At 44.3% G+C, this 22,590-nt stretch overlaps 2 protein-coding genes across 11 annotated transcripts; one reads left to right on the forward strand and one right to left on the reverse strand.

The window, feature by feature from the left end:
- Positions 1–89: 89 nt before the first annotated feature.
- Positions 90–13,435, reverse strand: ezh1 (enhancer of zeste 1 polycomb repressive complex 2 subunit). Of its 8 annotated transcripts, none has more exons than XM_035180414.2 (20): positions 13,333–13,435; positions 11,056–11,239; positions 10,756–10,881; positions 9,772–9,894; positions 9,294–9,411; positions 8,925–9,155; positions 8,163–8,265; positions 7,759–7,922; positions 7,498–7,589; positions 7,218–7,380; positions 5,735–5,940; positions 4,045–4,136; positions 3,880–3,908; positions 3,643–3,768; positions 2,357–2,535; positions 2,152–2,247; positions 1,935–2,016; positions 1,767–1,850; positions 1,601–1,685; positions 90–1,450 (listed from the first exon to the last, which is right to left on the reverse strand). In XM_035180414.2, the coding sequence occupies exons 2-20, from the start codon at positions 11,233–11,235 to the stop codon at positions 1,390–1,392; spliced, it is 2,340 nt and encodes a 779-aa protein (XP_035036305.1). In that variant the 5' UTR covers positions 11,236–11,239; positions 13,333–13,435; the 3' UTR covers positions 90–1,389. The 8 variants fall into 8 exon arrangements, with proteins under 8 accessions (XP_035036305.1, XP_035036302.2, XP_035036298.2 ...); XM_035180411.2 differs by lacking the exon at positions 13,333–13,435 and adding an exon at positions 12,661–13,083 and having other exon boundaries at positions 1,559–1,685; XM_035180407.2 differs by lacking the exon at positions 13,333–13,435 and adding an exon at positions 12,661–13,082.
- A 3,106-nt stretch (positions 13,436–16,541) lies between these two features.
- ramp2 (receptor (G protein-coupled) activity modifying protein 2) lies at positions 16,542–21,571 on the forward strand. 3 transcript variants are annotated; one of them, XM_035181513.2, is made up of 6 exons: positions 16,542–16,795; positions 17,595–17,657; positions 17,758–17,781; positions 19,532–19,564; positions 19,740–19,917; positions 20,022–21,571. In XM_035181513.2, the coding sequence occupies exons 1-6, from the start codon at positions 16,636–16,638 to the stop codon at positions 20,269–20,271; spliced, it is 708 nt and encodes a 235-aa protein (XP_035037404.1). In that variant the 5' UTR covers positions 16,542–16,635; the 3' UTR covers positions 20,272–21,571. The 3 variants fall into 3 exon arrangements, with proteins under 3 accessions (XP_035037404.1, XP_035037403.1, XP_035037405.1); XM_035181512.2 differs by having other exon boundaries at positions 16,544–16,795; positions 17,592–17,657; XM_035181514.2 differs by lacking the exons at positions 16,542–16,795; positions 17,595–17,657; positions 17,758–17,781 and adding an exon at positions 17,808–19,332.
- The last annotated feature ends 1,019 nt before the right edge of the window (positions 21,572–22,590 follow it).

Below are 22,590 nucleotides of genomic sequence, written 5' to 3' on the forward strand. Positions count from 1 at the left end.
ATTCTTGGGCCTTGAGGGAGGAATTCACTCTTCCACTTTTAGGCGAGATGCTTTTGGACCAACACACAAAAGGACAAGTGCAACGTGTCTTAATGTATAAAGTTAAAGTTTTATTTTTATAGGCATACACTGTACATATCAGTAAACTCCATTTTGTTCATCTCTGTTGACAAAGATCTCATTTCAAAGTGGGAATTAATGTTTCATAAATGAAGAACGGAGCGCATAACAAATCTGGACGTATAAAAAAAAAAAAAAAGACAAGATGATAAATGATATTTTACATTCACATGTGGGGGACTTGAATATTTGGTCAAACTTTTTGTTTTTCCCATTGTTTAAACCTTGCAGAAGTTACTCCTCCGCACTGCTTCAGTCTTTTCTCTGCGTAGAAACATTTGGCACTTGTATACGATTTTCAAAGGAAGACATTTAATCTGTGATTCGTTCATTTGTCAATTACTTGCCTCACAAAGTGTGACGGATTCAAGATCACGTAAACATGAAATCGAAATGTTTGATGTGCGCGCACGTTGCTCAGAGTACCAATCAGGAATGGGTTGGTGTGTTAAAAAATGAAAAGAGGGGATGAGATCTCTTCACTATCGTCCACAGGTTACATTCAGTCAGTCGGTTTCTCGTCTGGTTGCCTATTTTATTTTTTTTGCAGAACAATGATATAAATGCACAATAACTTATTTTACCATAGAGATGTGGCGGAGAGGCCTGCCACTGACTGGGGTTCACAGAGGAACACACCCGGTCAGGTTCCTCTGAAGAGGGTAACACAACACTACGATACAGAGTGACTGTGTCTGACTGAAGCTAATGCTGTGGCTAACACGTTTAATGGTTGGATTATCCAAGAGACAGCACATGCATTTCACCGATCATCATCGGGTACGAAGTAAAAGCTTACGTTACGTGTCGAGAGGTCAAACAAAAGCCGGTCTATAAGTACGGTAACAAAACTGCTGAGAGAGATTAACACGCTGCATGATGGGTAATTGTCACCTCTTTGCTTTGACAAGATGTAACCGAAGAGAATGTGCAATGTGGATTAATAGTATTTCCACTGTAAATGGTTTTGTTTCATAAGCTTGGCGTATACAGTCTTGCGGGTTGGTGGGTGGGTGTGGGCAGATGAGGAGGAGGGCGAGGCGACAGCCGTCCTTGATGGCGGCAGTGCGGTGGTCTGCAGAGCAGCGGCACCTGCAAACCATCAGGGAGGGACTGTCTATTTTTGGAAGTGCAGCGGAGAGGAGTGAGACAGTGAATGTTTAGGAGAAAGGCGTCAGCTAGACGTGACACTGCGGAAAGGGTAAGAAGCGTTATTAGGTGCCCGAGGAGTTACGGGGGACAGGTTCAGGAGGTTGGCGCCAGGTGCAGCTATGTCATGTCCACCTCCCTCTCTATCCCCACGTACTTGAGGGCATCAGCTTGGCTGTACCTGTGGGAGGAAGAGGAAGCAAAGCGTCTTAAATATGCCACATCTGCAGAAAACACACCATCACAGTGTACGTCTGCCTGTCTTTTTTCTTTGTCCTTTGTCTTTTACTTTGAAGCTGATGGAGAGTCACAAAAAGGCCTGTGACTCTACCTGTAGTCGAAGAAAAGCTCCTCTCCTTGCAGGATAGCTCGTTTGGCAAAGATCCCGATGCGATGGTCTCCGTTTACCATTACCACTGCAACGGCGAAACAAAGAACACGTCAGAGTCTCTTAATTCACGTTACACTTCATAGCAGAACAACTGAGACAGTCTCACCTTTTGCGTAACAGTTGGGATTTACTGAATGATTTGCAAAGCGGATTTTGTTCCCCTTACGTGTGGCGTCCACAACAAAGTCTACTGAGAGATACCCACAGTAGAGTTTATGAAGGATTACTTTCACACACGGAATATAACATGAAAGGGAGATTGGGGAATACTTGCCATTGTTCAAGTTGAAAAGGAAGCTGGACATGTATTTGTCGTAGATCCTGCCACGTCGGTCCGCCTCGTCCTGAGAGATCAGCTGCACACACACACACACACACACACACACACACACACACACACACACACACGCACACACACAACAGTGTCATCTATCTGAAAGCTCGTAAGCAAAATGATGTATTTAATATCTGACCAATCAGCGTGGCCTTGCCTCTCCGCAGTACTCTGAGATGAATTCATTCTTCTGAACGGGCTCTTTGATGAAGGTGCCCCACCCGGCGATATCTGATGGCGCCAGCAGCAGGTGCTGAAGAGGAACAACCAATATGAGTGACCTTAAACCACGTTGATCTGCATCCATAATGACAGATTATATATTTTTTAGCTGCTGAGACCTTCAAGTGTCCCCTTTGTACCTTTTTCAGGCCTCTCTGGATGCTGCAGTTCTTGCAGGAGATCACTTTGCTGTCCCACTGGTCCGCAGTTCCGCAGGTCATGCACAGATCTGGGTCGCACTCCCTCACAGCCAGGTAGCAGGGACACTGTTTGGTGTTACACTGAGTCTTACACCTGCAGCCTGGGAAGCGGTTCTGGCCTGGAAAACATTCGGAGCCAGCGCTGCTCAGAAAGGGGCTATGCAGAAATATGATACATGACTGGGCAGAGCACAATGTGATTATGATGGATCAGTTCCATCGCCAAATGCAGCTGCAGCAAAGAAGAACAATGGCCGAGAGACTCATTGGAGACCTCTGCTGGCAGATATGCTGAAATACAATTTTGCAGAGTGTAACACAACACCCTCTGGGCAGATGACCACAACGATCAGGCAAGAAAAAAACCAAAACGTCTTTTCAGGAGCCTCTGCTTGGTTAAAGCCGTCCACAGCGACAGCTCCAGGCAGCGCTTGTCTCCACTGCTGCGGCGCTTTAACCTCCCATGCTCCCATGTGTGAGCTGTGTGCGTCAGTATCACCGAGCATTGCTTAGCCGGAGCAGCCTGAGTCATGCTGATGTTGGAGATGATGTTGTATATCAGGCGCAGAGCCTGACACATCCCTTTGATTCCCCTCCAAGTCTTTTAAAGCACGCACATGTGCGACCAGGGGCTGCTTCCTGTTTGGCCGCAGCTCTCCCCTGCTACGGGAAAAGGCGAGGTAACGTTCGGGTAAGGAGGGGGAGGCGGGGGGGGGGATGGAGAGAAGGTGACTGTACCACAAGTGATGCACAAATGAGGCAAAACCAAACCAAGGCAAAAATGTTTACCTCTTCTTATCCTCGTTCTCTGGTGTAAGCTCCCTAGAGGGCAAAATACAAAATGCATTCCTCCACCGTGTGGTCATTTTGGAATACACAGTTCTGGGTCATTACTGCTGCAGCGAATGCCTCATTGTGAATGCGGCTCTGTGTTAAACAGACACCCACCTATCCCCGCCAGAGGACAGCTTCTCCTCTGACTGCTGCCAGAATACTGCAGAATCGTTTTACATTCTGCTGCCCTGCTCTACTGTGGCCTGGCAAAAAAAATGAGGTTTTTAAAGCTACTGGGAGCTTCCAGTGGAAAAATGTGGTGACAAACAATTTTCTTTTAGCCTCACCAGGCCGAACAGGCTACTTCTGTGTGCCTACTTCTTTGTGTTTGTGTAAAAGAAAGATGCGCACAATGAGTGAGAGACAGGTGAAACAGAGAAGGTGACACTCACACTCGTGCTCGCACTGACAGAACTTCTCGCAGAAATTCTGGGTCATCACACAAGGGCAGGAGCTGTCGCACGGATGGTCGGGGTGGTCACATGGTTGGTAGTTGTACACCTGATTGGAGGAGTTATCTGGAGCAACAGAGGACAAAACCCTCAGACTGGCACAGAAAGCCGGTTTGTATTTCAGAGGGCAGGGTAGTAAAAGTCACACCGGGATAATTCAGTGTGGGAGGAACGCACCTTTCTTCAGCTGAATCTTCGCCCATAACCTGCAACATCAGACAAACACAAGGGAGGGGAGTTATGTGAGAATCCTGTTCCACACCCGCTCACTTTTCATCTTCTGAAGACACCAAAATATTCATTTGACAAGGAAATTTAAATGTCATTTCTTTTTCATCCTGCCTGTGTTTCCTTTTCTTCTTTTGGGGCGAGATGCCTCCATCCTCTAAAGGAACCCGGTGGATCAGGACCTCCTTCACTGCGAACTCGTACACCTGAGGGCGGGGGTTAAATGTCATGAAGCAACATCACATGGAAATGTTAGGTTACTGCTGTGAAGAAATTCGGTTCCCTTTATTCTAATTATGTTGTGTAATTTACCGCTCGAGCTGAAAAGCACATTGTCTCGATTACGCCACAGAACATCCCCCCCCCCCTCCTCTGTTATCAAATCTCCACTGCAGAGGCCAAACATACACAAACATCTGCGTGGACACACACAAACACACACACACACACACACACACACAACATCTCCTTGCTGCCAAAACCCGGATTTGGCCTCTTCCCGGAGACGCAGACAAACATAATGATGCAGCTGGTTTTAGCCTTTCCACTTGATTAAGAAGTGGGCGGGGCGTTCTGGATACAGAGGGAATGATGGACAGGCCAACACGCCAATGAAGCTGCTTTAACGTGTGTCTAAGATATATCAACAAAATTTGTTTTATCTGTTTCGTTATCAGCTGCACTGAGCTGAACAGTTTAAAAAAAAAGAGTTTTGAGATCTGTAAAACCTGTAAAAATGTAATATGAGTGTATGAGAGATGTCACATCTGGAAAGCATCCCTGTTTATGGTGCCACATGCCATTCTCTCTCTAGTCTGCCCAATTATCCACATCATAAAACCACACGCACAGGATGCATGTTATTACACTCACGCACTGACGCAAACGCAACGGAAATCAGCGATGCAAGTTTGTATTGTACTGCGTTTCAAAACCACCAACGCATCAATTTCAGTATCAGTCATTATTCACTTTTTATTTTACAACAAGCAAAACAACAGATTTCCCATAAAACCTCTTGCTTCTAGTTTCTATTGCTCACAATTCCCTTGTTTGAAGTGAGATTCTTTTTCTATTTCTGCTCGACTGGAGCTTTGAGAATTTTTTTAATCTATCTCCAGCCTTTTTTGTCATTCCGGCATCTGGCGTTTTCAAGGGGAATCCCCCACGTATTTTACACATCAAAGTGCGTTTTCAGGTCTTGGGGAGTATTATTGCTCTATGTGAAAAAAGTTGAATAAAGCTTTTTTTGCTCCACTTGAGTTTTTCTCTCCAGTTGCCAACATGTACTCGCTGTGGGAACTGTTTGGTTTCTCTATAAAATTGTAAGGTCTCGACCTTCCAATATAAAATGCTTTGAGATAATATATATTTTCTTGATGTTAACTAGATATTTGTGACTGCTCCTCATTACTGCCTCACAGTAGCACTTCAAGGCTATACTATAACACACCTGATCCACTTCCTTAAGTGTTGGCAGTTGAGTTGCATTGTGGGTAATGTAGGCACCGGGTTTTGACAAGGTTATAGAGGTGCAATGATAAATCTGTGGAGAAGACTTCCAAAGGAGTTTTGCACAAACTATGTGTTTCAGTGGCAATAACAAACGTGTGAAGGGAAAATCGCAACTTAAAACTGAAAAACTTAAAAAACAGGATTTGTTTGGATCTATGTCATACAGTAATTACAAAGATCACATTATTGTTTTTTAAATGGTGAATGTATATAGCAAAGTAATTGTTTCTCTTTGGGCCAGGGGAAACAAGCTGAGATGGGAAAACTGAAAAACGTGTAGACATTTCACCTCCTTGCAGTTCTTGGTACCGATGAGACGCGCGATGGAGCAGAAGTTGTTGAAATATGTGCCGTGCAGGACCCTGAACAGGGACTCCTCCGCCCCGCTCCACTGGACCACACAGCACGGCTGCTGCTCGCCGTCATCATCCCCTGGACGCAGCTTGGTGGGAGTCTGGCACCGTGAATTACTCTCTGTTTCGCACACACACACACATGTAGACATACACAAAAAACAAACGTCAGTATTACTAACTAACTACTCTCGGCAGACAGTTTGTTTCATATTTTTGGAACCTGCACACATGCAGCAGCACATGCAAACACTTTTCAATTCCTTGGTCTTGGCAGCTTTTCATCTGCACGCACACACACGCACACAAACACACGCACACATACACAGGCACGCACACACACACACACACACAGTACACACACAGTACACACACACACAGTACACACAAACAGTACACACACACAGTACACAGTACTCAAGGGACCATGGGCTTTGATTGAGCTTTTTTGGATATTCAGGACTGATGCTTGCACACCCACAGCTCGAGGCAGAGAGCCTAATGTTGCTTGGCAACAGGCAGAATGCAGCATTGCTGCGGCCACATGCTCCAGCACCGAGTATCTTTATTAATCTGCTCAACAATCTGTTTTTTTCCACATTATCTCAAAACGTGTGAGAGAGAGTCTGCTGAGTCATCGGCGAAGCGTGAGCGGCTTCCAAAACTAACAGGGACTCCAAGTGAGGCACTGACGGCACAGAAAGACAACCTGAGCGCTCCGGGAGGGAGGGAAGAATAAAGATAAAGATCCACAGGAGATCGCTCTTATTTCCCTCCCACTGCTCACCACATGCAGATGTCAATAAAAATTAAAGAGAAAGAAAAAAAAGGGCCACAGTAAGAGAGGCGGGGGGGGGGGGCAAAGTGTTTATGTTGGGTCTGAAGCATGCAAAACTAATGGTTGGTTTATTTTGCTTGGCAAGCGAAAGCTGATATTGAGAGGGGATGGAAGAGGGAGGCAGGACAGAGCAGGATATGACTTGAAAGCTATCATCCCCGGCCAATTTTCACTTTTCTGAAGAGCTGCAGTCAGCCTTCCAGAAAAGGGGGAATATGTGGGGAAGTCATATGATGCAGCCACTCACAGAGTCATACAGTGACTCAGAGTCTCAGTAACACCTGAAAACAACTGTGCCTATAGTGTGTGGAAATACAGACCACACAACCGTCAATGCATTATAATAAGCATGAGTGAATCATTCACTTTTAGCCGTGAAAATAGATGTCTCATAATGACAAATTCTTCAGTACAAGCAAATACTGTACTGTAACTTCAAACTAAAGCTGAATCTACGGCATAAGAACAGAACTGAAACCTGTTTTTCCATTGCCTGTGTAATTTTCATGTCTAGACAAAGCACCAGATGGTTTCAAAAGCAGCTCCCGACTGCGTTCCCTTGTGAGATCTGAGTCCTGTACCTGAGGAGGAGGTGGTCTCATGGTCACTCTCGCCCTCTTTGCCTTCCTCAGTGGACCCAGATGGTCCAGGACAGCTGGAAACGGTGGAACGCTGTTGCTTCCGACATCGGCGAGACTTCTGGGGCCGTATCATATTCTGATCCACAAACTCTTTAGCCCCTTTCTTCAGAGGAGGACGTGGGAGGGAGAGAAAAAAAAAAAACATGACAAAGAGTAAACAATGAAACACATCGTTGTACAGAATGCATGAACAGGTTGCAGGATCGCGAGCTTGGCATACCTGTAGCAGAAAGCAATCCGCACCACATGGCTCAGTCTCCATTCGGATCTCCTTATTCTTCCTCTTGTAAACATTGGGTGTAGCATGAAAAGCTAAAAGAAAAGAAGACAACAATATTCTGACTCTATTGTGGCAACAGGTTGTTTTATAGATCGCAACTGCACACACTGAATCTCAAAGTGCAAGAGGAGCTAAAATCCCAGGGAATCAAACAAATGAATTTGCAGGAGAATTGATAATAAACACAACAGAAGCCATTACGGTGTAGGAAACAGTCGTATTTGAAGCAACGTCTGCAGAAGAGTGTGTGGAAGGAGTGTAAGGACTGCTCCCGCTGCACCGACTTAGCAAAAGGTCCGTCCAGGTTGGGGGTGCAAAGTGGGGGCAGCTTCACCAGGCTGGGGGGCTCGAGGAGGTCCTTGTACCTGCGGAGGCGACAGGGAACAGATTCAGCGGTGATATGTATACTCATTTGAAGTTGATGTTTCTTAACATAAAGCTCTTTCAGATGCTGATGCAAGTGCTCCTTTGAGTCAGGGAGCCTGAGAGCGAGCCACCATTATTACTTTCCTCCCTGACAGCTTGCGTCGCCATGGTGAACTCTAAGCAACGGGCCTGTTCGGCATTGTGAGCGCGGAGCCGAAGTTTCACTTCGCTTTTCTTACTTTTCTTTCAGCTCCTCTGTGGTGCCCTTGTACGGGAACATGGAGGCAATGGCCGTAAATATCTTATCGTTGGGGATCTTCTTGCTGCCGCACAAGTCCCTCACTATTAGGAGACAAGATAATAAGAGAGCAGAGTTTGACCACAATTCAGATTCACAAATACTTTTACACATTTTCGCAAAAGGAGCAGAGGTTTTCCCAGTTCTCAAGGCCGCTCAGCGATAACATGCTCTGAAGGCAGCTCTCGTGAGAACAGTGTAGTTGTCTTTTTGCCTGCATGTTTTATTCATGGACCCTTCAATCGTGCACGGGTTTGACCGCGTGCTCGGGTGTGCTTCAATTTCACTATCGCTAAGTGTTGGAAGTGTTTGTGTGTAGTCTAGTTTCTAATAAAGCCTGGAACGAGAGGTCATTCAATTGTGTAATTAGAGACGGGACATATCAGTGTCATGAACAAACAAGTTCCCTCAAAAACACACACACACACACACACACACACACACACACACACACACACACACACACACACACACACACACACACACACACACACACACACACACACACACACACACACACACACACACACACACACACACACACACACACACAGTGCCCATGCAGGGACACAGTGGTTGCTTTAGAGTAAACAATGCCAGCTCAAGTGCTGTTGGGACAGGACGACCTTGCGGCAGCTGTACAGTGTTGCAAGAGGAACAGTGTCGCCCTTGTTCGCGCTGCAGACCTCTTGTGTGAACTCACCCTCCGTCGTGCTCCTCCTCTTCCTCTTGGCGAACGCCACAGCCCCAGCTTTGGTCTCCTCCGAACCCTCCGCCGAGCTCCTCCTCATCGCCCTCTCCTCCTCCTTCTTCCCCACCGCCTCCACCACCGCCACGGCCACCGCCTCCTCCTCTTCCTCCTCCTCGTGGTCAGAGTACTGGCTCAAGGCCTCCACCAGCTCTTTAAAGATCTCGTCGCTGATGAAACCGCCCTCTGGGACACGACATGTGAGAAGGAATGACCACACCGTGAACCTTAGATATAACCCCAACAGGCTTCCAGAAACAAAGCTACATCATTAGCATATAATAAACCCAAATGAAGTACATCCGAGCTTGATGGGACACACACCTCTGTCACCATGCACGCCATCGTAGTTGTCGATGAGTTCCTCCAGGAAGGCCTCGTCCTGTTCCAGCACCTCATCGCCCATGTAGGGGATGTTGTGAAGGAACGTCTCGTCCTCCACCTAGGACGCAAAAACTCCCATCAAGACAGGTACGTGACGTCCTGATGCTGCAAGCTAACCGTGCTACTTCTGAGGAGCTACATCTGAAAGTATCCAACGCACTCCGTCCGTGTTGCGTTGCAACGACAGTGTGTGAAACTGCGTCTGCTCCTTGAGCTTATCGCCTTTTGCAGATGAGAACTATGTATTGTCAAAATAAAGCGTTTATGGAACAAAGGGAAAATCCACTTGTAGATCGGTGACGGTTGATTTTCAACATCTTCCAAATAGGAATCAGGTGAATGAGTGAAATATTGTGAAATAGATATTGTGAAATACTGTGACTGCATCGCCCACAACACAATGCGATTGACTTCATACCATGAAGTTGTGCTGCAGAGGCGACCAGGAGTACATGAAGGGGATTCCTGCCACTGTGGACAGGGGCCTCATGGCGATGGCTTGAGCTTTGAATCCTGGGAAGCCAAACTCCACCGTACACATCTGCAAAAGAAGAACGGTTAGTGACCAGACACTAGAACAATCCTCTGCAATCTTATAACTATGTAACAGGGATAATAAACCCAGTAAACCCAGTATAGCTGAACCTGGCAGCACGTGGGAAGTGAATGATGCCGTCATACTCTCAGGTTGTTATATCATGAGCTTCCACAGAGTCACAGACCAGTGTAAGGGCGCCATACCATCAGTTTCTGACACAGCTTGATTTTCCAATAACACCTGACAGGCAGGTGGGAATGAGAGCAGACCAGTAGAGCTGGTGAAGTGGACTCAACGCGATGGACATGACACTCATATAAAAATAATAATAGACATGACTAGAATGGAGCTCAGTAGAGTGCACTCCTCTGCTGAGGCCCAACAGTCTCCTTTATGAAACCGCATTTAAATTCACTAGATCCGGATATTTATTTGGATCTGCACATCATTTTATAAAATATCTGTCTCTGACAGGTATTTGATTTTTCCATCAAGATCCACGAATTATTTTATGAGAAATCAATGAAAACGTTGAAAACTGCCAAACATTAAACACTGTTAAAGAAAGTGAAAGGAAAAAAATCCTGCAGCTGCCAACATTTCTTGGGTCATGCCCCAACCCTCCACAAAATATAATGATTATTGGTTGGGTAGTTTTTGCATAATCCTAGAAACAAACGATATGAAGACATACAGTAACCTCCTTGGTGGAGGTAATAACTAGTTGACCCAGACCTGCTGGTGCAGGAAGATGATGACAGAACTGTACAGTGCAGGCAGGAGGATGGTATTTAAAAGATTGTGATGCAACAAAGATTTATTTCACCCACTTCAGCACACACACACACACAGATGCGCACACACCTTTTTTCCGGCCATAGCTCCACCAGAAGTGGACAGAGGTGTGGGCTGAATCCTGAGCTTGGACCACTCTGTGTTCAGGAGATTTGTCTGCTCCTCGATCTTCTGTCTGTTGGACATGAACAGGCTCTAGAAACAAACAGAACAAAGTCAATGTCACACGTGCACCGGGCACATAAACAAACACTGCGAGTGCTGCACATAAAAAATACACACACCTCCTGCAAGTACCATGCAAACAGTAACAAACCGAACCGTTCATTTCAGTTACATGGAGATGTATCTACAACTGTGCTCACCCACCTTGACCTCCTCTGCTTTTTTAAGGCGTTTTAATTGGCGTAGGCGCATATACTCGGACTTGACCCTCCGCCTCCACTCCAGCAAGCTGCGAGAGTTGGCGATGGAGGAAGGCTGAGGTCTCGGGGTTGGTGGGGCGGCACCTGTGGCAGGGGCTGGTTCTGCGGCAGCTGCATCCTCCATGATGCTTAAAAAAAAAGAAAAAGACAAGAGATGCTGTGTGGTTAAGAAATCCAACATCACCGGGTACAGGCTGCACTGGCATTAGATGCTGAGGTCAACGAGAGATATTTTTTTTATCGCAAAAAGTTGCATGGGAACAATATCAGGGAAATTATTAGTCATTTTCAATAATATTTGGTCCTCTGACAAAACTTTATAAAGTAATAATTTAAGTGTTGTCACCAGCAATTGTCAATTCTCTTTAACAGCCTACAGATAGCTGTGTTAATATTATTATTATCATAATAATAATGATAATAATAATAACATTATTTCTATAGCACTTATCTGAACAAGGTTACAAAGTACTTTACCAAACACAGGGGGGTAAAAGAGAACAAAACAAGACACATAACATAATAAACACAACATAATAAACATAGCATAAATACATAATATACAAATATTAAAAACAAATATCTGATAGAAACTGTTACATTTAAATAGTTGGTATTGGTATTAGAAAGATGGCGACAAGCTGTAATTAAATGACTATATATAGTAAGTAGGATGCTCTCTTCTTTTCTGCTTCTCACTGATGCAAAACTTCCCCTTTCTCTCAAACTGGAAGTCTGTTCCAGAGAGCGCCCCCCACTGTTGGCAAAACAAAACTGACATCTCGTGTTTTTTTTTAAAAAGCTTCCACACACAGGTGCTTTAAACTGTGCAGAGTCTCCATCTTCCTCTTTAGCGTTGGTTTCTAATGTCACGGTGATAATTAGCAAACGGACACATAACGCGCACATGAATAAATAAAGTGCGAGTGCGTGTGAAAGCACCGGGGGGGGGCATCCACATTGCTCGCGAGTGGGCGTGCCTCTCCACAAAACCAACACGAAGCGGAGCAGAAAAAGTGCGTAGTAACAGTTTTCACGCGTTTCACGCTCTCCTCGGAGAACACGAACTTCTCTGCGGGAGCTGAGGCGCGATCGGAAATAAGTGTGCGGGTAAATAAGAACCGAGCAGGGGGAAGCTGCTACCGTGCGCGTTTCCCCTCTCTCTCCCACCTCCTGGACTGACGATCCGTGCACACGTTTTCAGCCTCAGCCCAGGAAAGTGCGCCGCGTCCCGAAGCAGCAGCAGCAGCAGCAGCAGCGAGCAGCAGCAGCAGCAGATCCGTGCACCAACACTGTGTCCATCCCAATGTGCGACACTTTAAACGGCGCGATCACAGCACATTACCGCAGCGTCTCCCTCTGTGTCCACCCAGTGTCGCAGTTATTAAATACCTCCAAATCCACGTCGTGCGTCCTGCTTGCGCCTGCAGCGAGTCTCCCCCACCCCCCACCACCACCACCACCACTCCTCCTCCTCCTCCTCCTCTTGCTCGCTCTCTCTCTCTGTGTGTAGCCGAGGGATCCGGGGCGATTAAACGCGGTTATTCACCGTGGATCTGACGCAGGAACCGTCGGGATCTCTCGGAGAAAGGCAGCCCGTTCATCCAGGGGCATGGTGCCGCTGGAGCGTGTTGTTGTTGTAGCCTGCGAATAGCTGCGCACTTGGCTCGCTGGAGCACAACCCGAGCAGCGGGGTGACGTCTTTATTGTGATCACAGCCTTTTCCTCAGCCCGCGAGGATTTATTACTATTCTGCGTCCTGGGAATAAAAAAAAAGTAACGTAGCGTGGCGGAGCGGCCGCGGCGCACAGACATTCACACACACACACACACACACACACATACACGCGCGCGAGAACAGGATCTGATGCAACCGTGCGTCCGCGTAGTAAAGAGCTAGATCGCCATTTAAACACTGCGTTAGCTCTCTGGGTGCTTTTTTGTTTTTTTTGGTCGGCATGTGATCCCCTCTTGGATGAGTCACCTCAGGATACTCACGGGGTGAGGCAGAGTGAGACACGCGCTATAAATACATAAAACCGTGCTACATTCATTTCATGATGATTATTTTTAATTGAAGGACTGAAAAAACCCTGATTATAAATATAATAGGCGCATTCACTTGAAAGTACATCCTGTACTAACGTTATCCAATATGATCGTTTAAACTGATTATTATAGGTTAAAAACTGCCCAATAGTTTTCGAACATTCCTGCAGACCTCTGTGCTCTGTCGGACGGTAAACAGCTCAGTTGTAGTTCCGCTCTCTGCCTCCTGGGGGCGCTCGACACGTTTTACCCAGGATGAGGCTCCTCAGGCCACTGATGCTGTCACCAATGACTGCTTCACGTGCAATACGAATTTACAGAACTCGAGGTGGACACATGGCATCCAACTACGTCTTGCAGCAAAAAGGAGAATTATATAAATGCAGAATTGATATTGAAATATACGATTTACAAGCGTTTGTGCAGATGATGATAAAGTAGACTTAGAGTTCAATGGAGCACGTTTTAGTTCTATAACCTGCTTTGACCTATAACATATGACCTATAATAAAGCTGATTGTACACATAATTAAATTAAAAAAGAAATACTAATTATCTTTAACAAGTCAGACTGTTCACACGTTGTCGTGGCTGCTCACAGTTTGTGCCACTGCACAACAGAAGTTGATACTCATCACATTCTGGCTCATTAAAAAGAGCAAACACAGTGTTTTTGGAGCAGTGTCCTATTATCAATGGATTTAACCTGAGACTGAAATTAAAGCAATTACCTAGTTAAGAAAGACACATTTCACAGAAGATTATTTCCACAGCTGAACTTTAATTCCATCAAATGTATCGAATCAATATTTGTAACACAAAAGCCTACGATGTAACTATATTTGTATTTATTAATGTGCATTCATTAAGGATATAAATGATTTAGAATGCAAATTTATATCAGTGTTTGAATTCGTTTTCATTGAATACCTGTTTGTACACGAACCTAGATTTAGGGGTAACCACAGTAGGAATTATAGTAGTTGCCAAATACAATAAAAAACACTAATATTTGCTCACATTACAACATGTATAAGCCACTTATAAAATGCTTATATACTGGTAATTACTGCCAAATAGGGGGGCTAAAATGAAAGCGTTGCATAATATAAATAAAGGTTTATTAATGCATAAGTAGACATGGGTGCTTTGATAGACAAACCTATATTCACTCTTCACTCTTACATCTTTTCCTGTTCTATAGAAATTCATTGGGGTATTACCATATGACATATTAGCCTGTTGCAGTTTTACGATCTTAACAAAAATAATACATTTTAAGGATATTTTGAAACCTTTTTTTGTGCACATAGGGAGTGTGTAGTTACTCAAGATCCCATGAATAAAAAGAAAAAAACGTAGCTTTTGATGCTTCTGTGAAGTTAGTTCAAAGATGGAGGCTTTGCTGTAAAATAGAATCATGTGTCACTTCCTCTCATGAGTTATAAATATGTGAATGCGTGTTATTCTGTCAACATTTTCAATGATCTAATACATTGTCTAGTTCTTTTTTTTTTTTTTCAAAATAAACCTCTGAAGGATTGAAGGAAACCAAAGAAATGCTGCTTCTCTGACTCACAAGATGGCACTGTTCAGTTACTTTTTTATGATATGACACAATACATGCTCACATACATGTCTAACTTGGATAAAGAAACCTCTCTGGGAATGTTTTTCGTTTCTTACAAAGAAACTATACAGCTATACAAACGTGACCTGAGTGCCCCTCTCTCTGATCACTGTGTTGGTGTTGCTCTCTGACTCTGTTGTTTATGCTTCGTATTTCCCCTGGTTATTAATTATGCATTCAGCAACCTAAATCGGCAGGAAGTTTTTAATTCTGTGTAATGTAAACTGTGTGCTCCAGGTTTTGATTATCTATTGTCTTTGCAGTTGCTGATCAGTTAAGGGCTTGTGCAATAATAACAGTTTGTCAGACACTCTGTGTTTGTTTGACTTATTAACCTGGATCACAGCAGTAGCTACAACATTATTCTGTTCATAACAATGCATTAGCATTTGAGCATCCTCCCAAGGGCGGGGTGTCAGAGGAAAATGTCCACCCCGTGAATATGAGCTGTGTCCCAATTCAGGGGCTGCATCTTTCTGATGAGCTTCATAGACCACGAAGGCCGAACCGAGTTGAGACAGTCTCAACAGAAGCCCTCCATGATCGTCCCGCCCTTATTGCTGTTGCATGGTGACAGAGCGAGACTCAAGCATTGACGCTTTGTCCCTTTCCGACGTCATTACCAATGATTCGTCACTGAAGTGCGATGAATCCTGGGATAGGTTGGCCAGAGAAGGATCCATCCATTTGAGCCTTCGTTTCTCGGCGATGGAAGGACGTATTTGTCGGCCGCATTTGAAAAAGCCTTCGGAATGGGACAGCCAAGTCGAGCTGCTGTGACACAATCGGTCTTCAAATACAGCCTACGTAGGATTACGCCCCTGAATTGAGACACAGCTATAGTCTCCTAATGCTCTTAAAAAAAATCAATTCAGGTAAATGTTTCAGTTCCTATTTGTGGGACTTTCAAACATTGTATCAGTCAGATAAAAAAAAAAGAGCAGCCTCCTTTATCAGAAATAAGGTTTACTGTGGCCCCCAAGTCACCTGGCGTCGTCCCAAGCCCTGGCAGCTGAGAGCTCTCGCCATTCAGTGGCGCCGACAAGCGCATCAACACTAGTGGAGATCCCTGCTGTGTCTCATTACCACAGAAGCTCAGTGTTCTGTCAGACGCAGATGTGGTCTGAAGAGAGAGAGAGAAGGGGGGGGATGCTCGTCATCATCACCGATGGTGTAACAGCATAAAACAACATATTCCTGACACACCAACGCCAGTCATGCACCATAAATGTTATGCTCTTCAACAACAACAAAAAAACAGAAGTCAAGATCTGGAACACGTACTTTCCAATGATGTCAAATTAAATGGGAACCAATACACATCAGAGTTGCAGGTCTTGGAGAATACTACTGCGTGTGTGAGGAAATCAGAGTGTCATCATTAGAGCCCAAGATCAAGAAGTAAAATACTAACACTGTGGCGCACACCTTAAAAACGCCATTCAACGTTATATAACATTGATTTTTGCTGTTTATATGAATTACTCATTTCTGGGACAATAGTAGTATCAGATGGGTTTTGGGGATTTTTGATTACAATCATACATCTCACCCTGTGAGTTGGCCACTGGTGCTAACACACACACACACACACACACACACACACACACACGCAGAGAGAGAGAGAGAGAGAGAGAGAGAGAGAGAGAGAGAGAGAGAGAGATGAGGGGGGTCTCCCAAACTTCTCACTTTGTGATTGGAAGCAGAGGGAGGGATGAGTGAAGGAAATAGATAAAGAGAGAGAGAGAGAGAGAGAGAGAGATGGTGGTGCACCAATGGACCACAGTAGTTTTGAGCTTATCTGAGTCTCCCTGCTCTGTTGTGTAAATCCACCCTTCCTGGGAAATGGGAGCTTCCTGTTGCTTTATAGAGCCTTCCTGCGAAAAGGTTGAGATATGTAATCCCTACGCACCAGTGAGGACGCTCAGACCACTGTCAGGCACAATGACAGCCACCAGCCTCTCACCCATGTTCTCTGGCTGGTTTGTGGCTCTTCTCTTCTGGGGTAAGTCGAGGATCCAGCATGATATACGCTACAGTATAACTTCTTTTCTTGCCCTCTGTCTCACCTCTCAGGAGGAATGCTTTGGGGGCTTTCAGTGGTATTGTGTGGCTTTTAAGAAAGGAGCTTAGCTTGTCTCATGATCAAGGTTTATACCTTTATACTTAACTGTCACGTAGTGAGTGTGATCATGCCGTGACAACATGTAGTAGATGTTGAAAATGTTATCATCAGTGTAGGGCAGGCTATAACAATTTTCATTATCATTGCTTGTATCTATTAAATAAGATAATACATGTATTATTCACATAAGAAGGACATGGATTGTATATTTCAATAATCTTTGTGTTGGATATATTTAGATTTCCGTAAAGCAGAAGCACACAAAGGGAGGATACAGTGACCTGTTTGCTTCACAGTTTATTCCACAGGCTATTTCCTTTACTTTTAATTACATGATATGTTGTGTGCAATGGGTTATTTTAACATTAGAGTACCAAACCAGAAGTAGCACACATCATTTTGTTGTATTTTGTATAATACAATGACAATGAAGAGTTTCTATTCTATTCTATTCTATTCTATTCTATTCTATTCTATACCTTCTTACTTTCACAGTTTGTATGTACTGGATTATAATTACATATATTGGATAATAACTGTATATACCTCTATGTACCTATATGTTTTTCCAAATACTTCATTATATTTGTATGTACTGTTTACTGGATTGCAGCATTTCATACTTTCCATCGTTATTTCAATGTTCTGTTTTCCCATTGTTTTATATCTGTTACAGCAGGATGCACGACAGTGGATGGTCTGGTAGCTGAACACTTAGCTGTACAACCTGCCACAACCATAGGTATGTTGAAGAAATATATAAATACATTTATATATATATATATGTTGATCACATGCATGAAAATGAATGCGTTGACTAACCCAATGCCATTTCTCAACAGGGTATCACTCAGTAGTGACTGCCAGTAAGTTTACAACCTTTTTCTATTTAACGTTATTGTCAACAGTCGACAACATGTCTGTGTGTCTGTATATATATATATTCAATGTATATTTCAAATAGGGATTATGTGTTTGAGTCCAGTGGGGGGTGGTTTTGGGTCATTTCCTTACATCCATTTTCTTGGCCTGGAACAGACACACAGAGAAAGCAGAGCTCGGAGATACTGTTTTCTGCCAAGATCTCCTTGTGTGTATTATCTTGAGAATCCAAGAAAAACTCCTGGGGAGGTCTCTACCAGTGTGGGGGTCAGCAACAGCAGATAAAAGGTCCATAATGGTTTGGGGTTAAAGGTTAACTGAAACCTCATTATGAGCAGCCCCCACCTGGCTCCACTTCCTGAATTTGTTCGTCATTCACCCCATGCAACGTCTGTGATCAACGCATGAACTCAGAGTTGTGAAACAACTGGAACTTTGGAGCAGCGCCCCTTTCGCTGTTCCTCATCCTGTGCCTTCCCTTTTTTTTTTCTCCTTTCCCCTGACTGTCCCCCCTCCTTCCCCTGCCAACTCCCCCCAAACTCTGAGCTCCTCCTCTGCTGAAAAGACACATTTCCTGATGTCATTACTAAATCAAAATGCTGCTCGGCAAACAGATGTTGTGAGAGGCCCAACATGTGGATCCAGTGAAATAAATGAACGAGCTGGTCATGAGAAAACACGAGCCGTGCATTTCATTTATCATTCAATCAATGAAGCCATCTCTCGCTCTCTCTCTCTCTCTTACTGCTCTTTTAAAGTTGTGAGTGGTGACAGTGAGAAACTACCTCGTAGATGAAACACACTGGTGAGCTGCTCGTGACAGAAAAGAACAAACACTTGCCACAGCTATAGTGGAAATATCTGCTTTTAAACAGCCCGTCAGCTGTGTCTAACAACTTGTTCCAGGTTTGGTCAAATTAACCTAGATATGAAATCCAGGCTGTCTGCACAGCACACCCTGCAGCGTCATGATTACTTCCACCCCAAAACGCTAAAGCCCTAAATGTTTACTTATGTTTCCTATTTGGCAGAGGCAGCCCAAAAGGCAAATAAATCACATGCTGTGAGCTGGCCAGGCCGTCGACTGTGAGAAACTGAGACTAAAAAGCAGAACAAGAGTTAAAGAGTAAGGGTTTTCAGATGTGAGTCCAGCCCAGCTTGGGTGTGCTCCCTTTTATTTGGGAGAATGGAGAAGACAATCTTTGTTGCCTCCACCCCTTTAAAAAGGAAGAAAGTCCTAAAGAAACGCGTGTTGGAGAGGGGAAGCACTGCTGCCAAGGCGCAGGGCCGTCAGACAGATCTTCGAAGAACATCTGGTAACCGCGGGTAACACTGTTTGGACATCTGGTAACCGAAGGTTACACTGCGTCTCTTCCATCCTGCCGGGTTTCCTGTTATGCCTCGCTGTACACAGACTAAGACGTGTAGGTTTATTATACATGGTCATCAGCTGGGGGAATCGCACCTTTATTCGTTTTCTTCTGACATGAATGGAGCACTTGGTTTCATTGGGGTATTCCTCTCCTTTCTCTCCGGTGAGTGTGTGGTCTCCCTCTCTACAGCTGCAAAATGCCTGCTTCAGCACAGTCTCAGTGAAAGAGACTCATAGCTCATGATAAGGAATTCTTTTTGTATGGAAACTTAATGAACTGAATTAGAATGTTTTCACATGATAGCCTGTACAGTTTACTCTAAATGTTTTTAATCTAAAAATCGGACTTTTCTCCCTCTCAGACACCACTTATGGAGTGGCTACCGTGCCATTTGGTAGGTGACATGACCTTTTAACCACAGATAGCCACGCAAACTTGTATGTCATCCTGTGAACATCCAAATTTCAGAATTCAATGCAGATCTTCTTTGTGTGCAACGCATCTTTACTGTCATTTTCTAATCTGTTTATGCTGCTTTCTCTTTCTTTTTGTAAACTATTTCATTGCAGCTTGTGGGAATGATACTCACCGTTGCCCGGATATATGCAACTTCTGTAGTGATATGTACGGTGCTCCAACAATGGATTGCCTGTCAACCCTGATTGGCCATTTATGTCTCAACACTTTTGAGAGTTCAATGGCGTCACTAAACAGCACTGACTGGTGCATTTGGGGTAACGTGAGCGGGTAAGCAGTGAGTTCAGTGTCTGCAGTTTTTGACATTTGAAATATATACATTTTTACTAAATTTCTGAATCCCCTTCCATATTCTCCCTGTCTCCACGCTGCAGTTTGTACAGTAACCTAAGCCATTGCACAGAGGAGATGTCTGACTGTCTCTTGATCCCGTGGCCCAACCCGCTGGTGGAAGAGACCTTTGTGGACATTCACACCAGGTTCTTCCAGGATTGTCCAGCAGAGGAGTTGACCGACCCGCCGCCAGTCGTCGTCTTAGCCCTGGTGGTAACTCCCATCTGCCTGATCCCGGTCATGGTCATCCTTGTGGTGTTCAAAACTAAGAATGGCGATGGCAGCTACTGAGGATCTCAAGTCTTGGTTCACAGTCACCAGGGAAATCACGATTTTGGACCTATGCTCTGTCTATTCTCCCAACTCGAGGACTGCTTGTTTACACGCAGGCTGCTGCCGCTCTTTAATCGCACCGGTGAGCTTTCAGAGGAGTGACTGTCTCTGACAAGTTTACCTGCACTTCACTTCTCTGAGGAATTCTGAAACATCAGCAGCAGAGAAAACCGATCAATAGACACTTCTGACCCAGAGTTAATAATGTCATATTCTGTGGCTGATCAGCGACAAACTCCCTGGTGTTAACAGACGCTAACTGTGACAAAATCCTTTGTTATTATTAATTCATGTACTGTATCTCATTAACACTTTTAAAGAAGAGAGACTGTGACAAAAGATTTGCTTTCAACCACCGACTGGAAATCGGAACACTGATGGTTTTGGTTACATCCAAACTGGATGCACATGTTCGGAAAACGGCTCTATCTGAAATGGAGAACACAATTTTCAGGTTTATGATGACAAAAGCTCTAGAGCTTGCAAAAATATATATTTGTTGACAGTCCTCGTTAAGTCTGACACCATCTGTCTCGGTAAAAGACAAGATTCTGAAATGATTACTTATTGCTGAACTCGTGAGCTCTTCAAACTTAACTCTGCTTTGAGCCACTAATTAGACGACGTACTATTCAAACCAAGGCTGATCTGAGTACAGGTATGCGTTCGTACTTTGATATATGCAAATTATCATCTACGTGTACACAGGGGGAACAGGAAACGGAGTATAGTGTGATGTATGGATGTGGTTACGTGAGTCAGAGCATATGGTTGGGGGGGTCAGAGGTTACAGATGGGACACAATGAATGGGTACGCCCAGAGAGGGAGATCCTTTTCCTGGTATTGTCTATTTCTTGAATAGTATTGAATCCTTAAGCACTTTCACTGTGACAATCCTCACGATCTTATATTGATGAGCTGAACGAAGTGTATCTAACGTCTCAGTCCAGTTCAGACAAAGGGACATATTTAGTTTGTCTGTGCAGCATAGTGATAAACACTGATCGATGACAAGAAGATAAGCTTGCTGTCTTTTGCTTGAATCTTGATACCCTTGGGTATGTGTTGTTATGACGATAAAGCCATTGTAAGCGCTTTCAGATTTGGAACCAAATGTGTATTTATATACTGTGTTATTTTTCTGCTATTGTCAGGACTTACTGTGCTGTCTGTGAGAACACACCCTGCCTGCTCTCACACCATGTACTGTATGTACTTTTTATATTTTATACAATTAAAACTACAGTTGGAATGTTGGCTCTACTTTGACTCCCTTCTTTGGTTAGCTGTTTATTTGTTCCATGTTCACAGAGATGTGACATCTTTCTAGCAAAAGGGCCCTTTAAACTTTGTCAGTATTTGATTAAACACCATCATTTCCCCTCAGCGCAGTGCAGATGGCATTGCTTTGTGCTCCAGGTAGAGTTTCACTGTATCTCCAGTAAGCTGTATGGGCTGGATTGACGTGCAAGTGCATAGCATAGCGCATTGCATAGTCTCCACAGACATGCAATGAGGGAAGCGGTGACAGCAGTCATGTATCACACCCTCATCTGGCACACACAACTCTGCAGGGTGGGCCTATGTTTGTGTGTACAATGTGTGTGCGTGTGCGTGTGTGTGTGCGTGTCTGGCAGGGCTGGGTGGGAAAGTGTGTTTGGTGACCTTCCTCCCCTCTGGATGTCGGGCCATCCTCATCCCCACCCCCGTCTGATCTCATCCTGCTCTGTGTTGCTCCTCACTACTGCAACACGCCAGAAACATTTCAGACAGTTAAAGGCAATGTGTGATTGTGAAAGCCATATTAATCATATTTTATCAGTCACATTTCATCAGTTGTTGCACTAAACCATATGTGCGCATGATCAGTATAGGAGACAAATGCTCAGGGTCCACATTCAAATGGAGTTGCCACAAACTAAACCAGGCCAGTAAACTCTGCCCTCTAGTGGTTGCAAGTGGTAAGGTATCAAACTACTTAATGATTCAGCAATATTGCTTGCCAGCATTGACCAAAGTGCAGGGGTGGATACTCAGGATAACATGTAATGAGTATTATGCAGACAGATTTACAAATAATAAGTGACTATAACGAACCATTTTGTCTGTGCAAGTAGATTATAGTTGCATTATCAATGATTACATGACTACACTTCTTTAAATTATGGCAACTTTAAGGTTAGGCCTTCAATTCCTGGTAGTATCTTTATCACTTAGACTTCCAAATCGTGCAACACAAAAAAATATCTATGTTGTGCAAACCATGAGCAGTCACT

This window comes from Hippoglossus stenolepis, chromosome 16 (genome assembly GCF_022539355.2).
Source record: "Hippoglossus stenolepis isolate QCI-W04-F060 chromosome 16, HSTE1.2, whole genome shotgun sequence".
In the NCBI taxonomy this organism is placed as follows: domain Eukaryota; kingdom Metazoa; phylum Chordata; class Actinopteri; order Pleuronectiformes; family Pleuronectidae; genus Hippoglossus; species Hippoglossus stenolepis.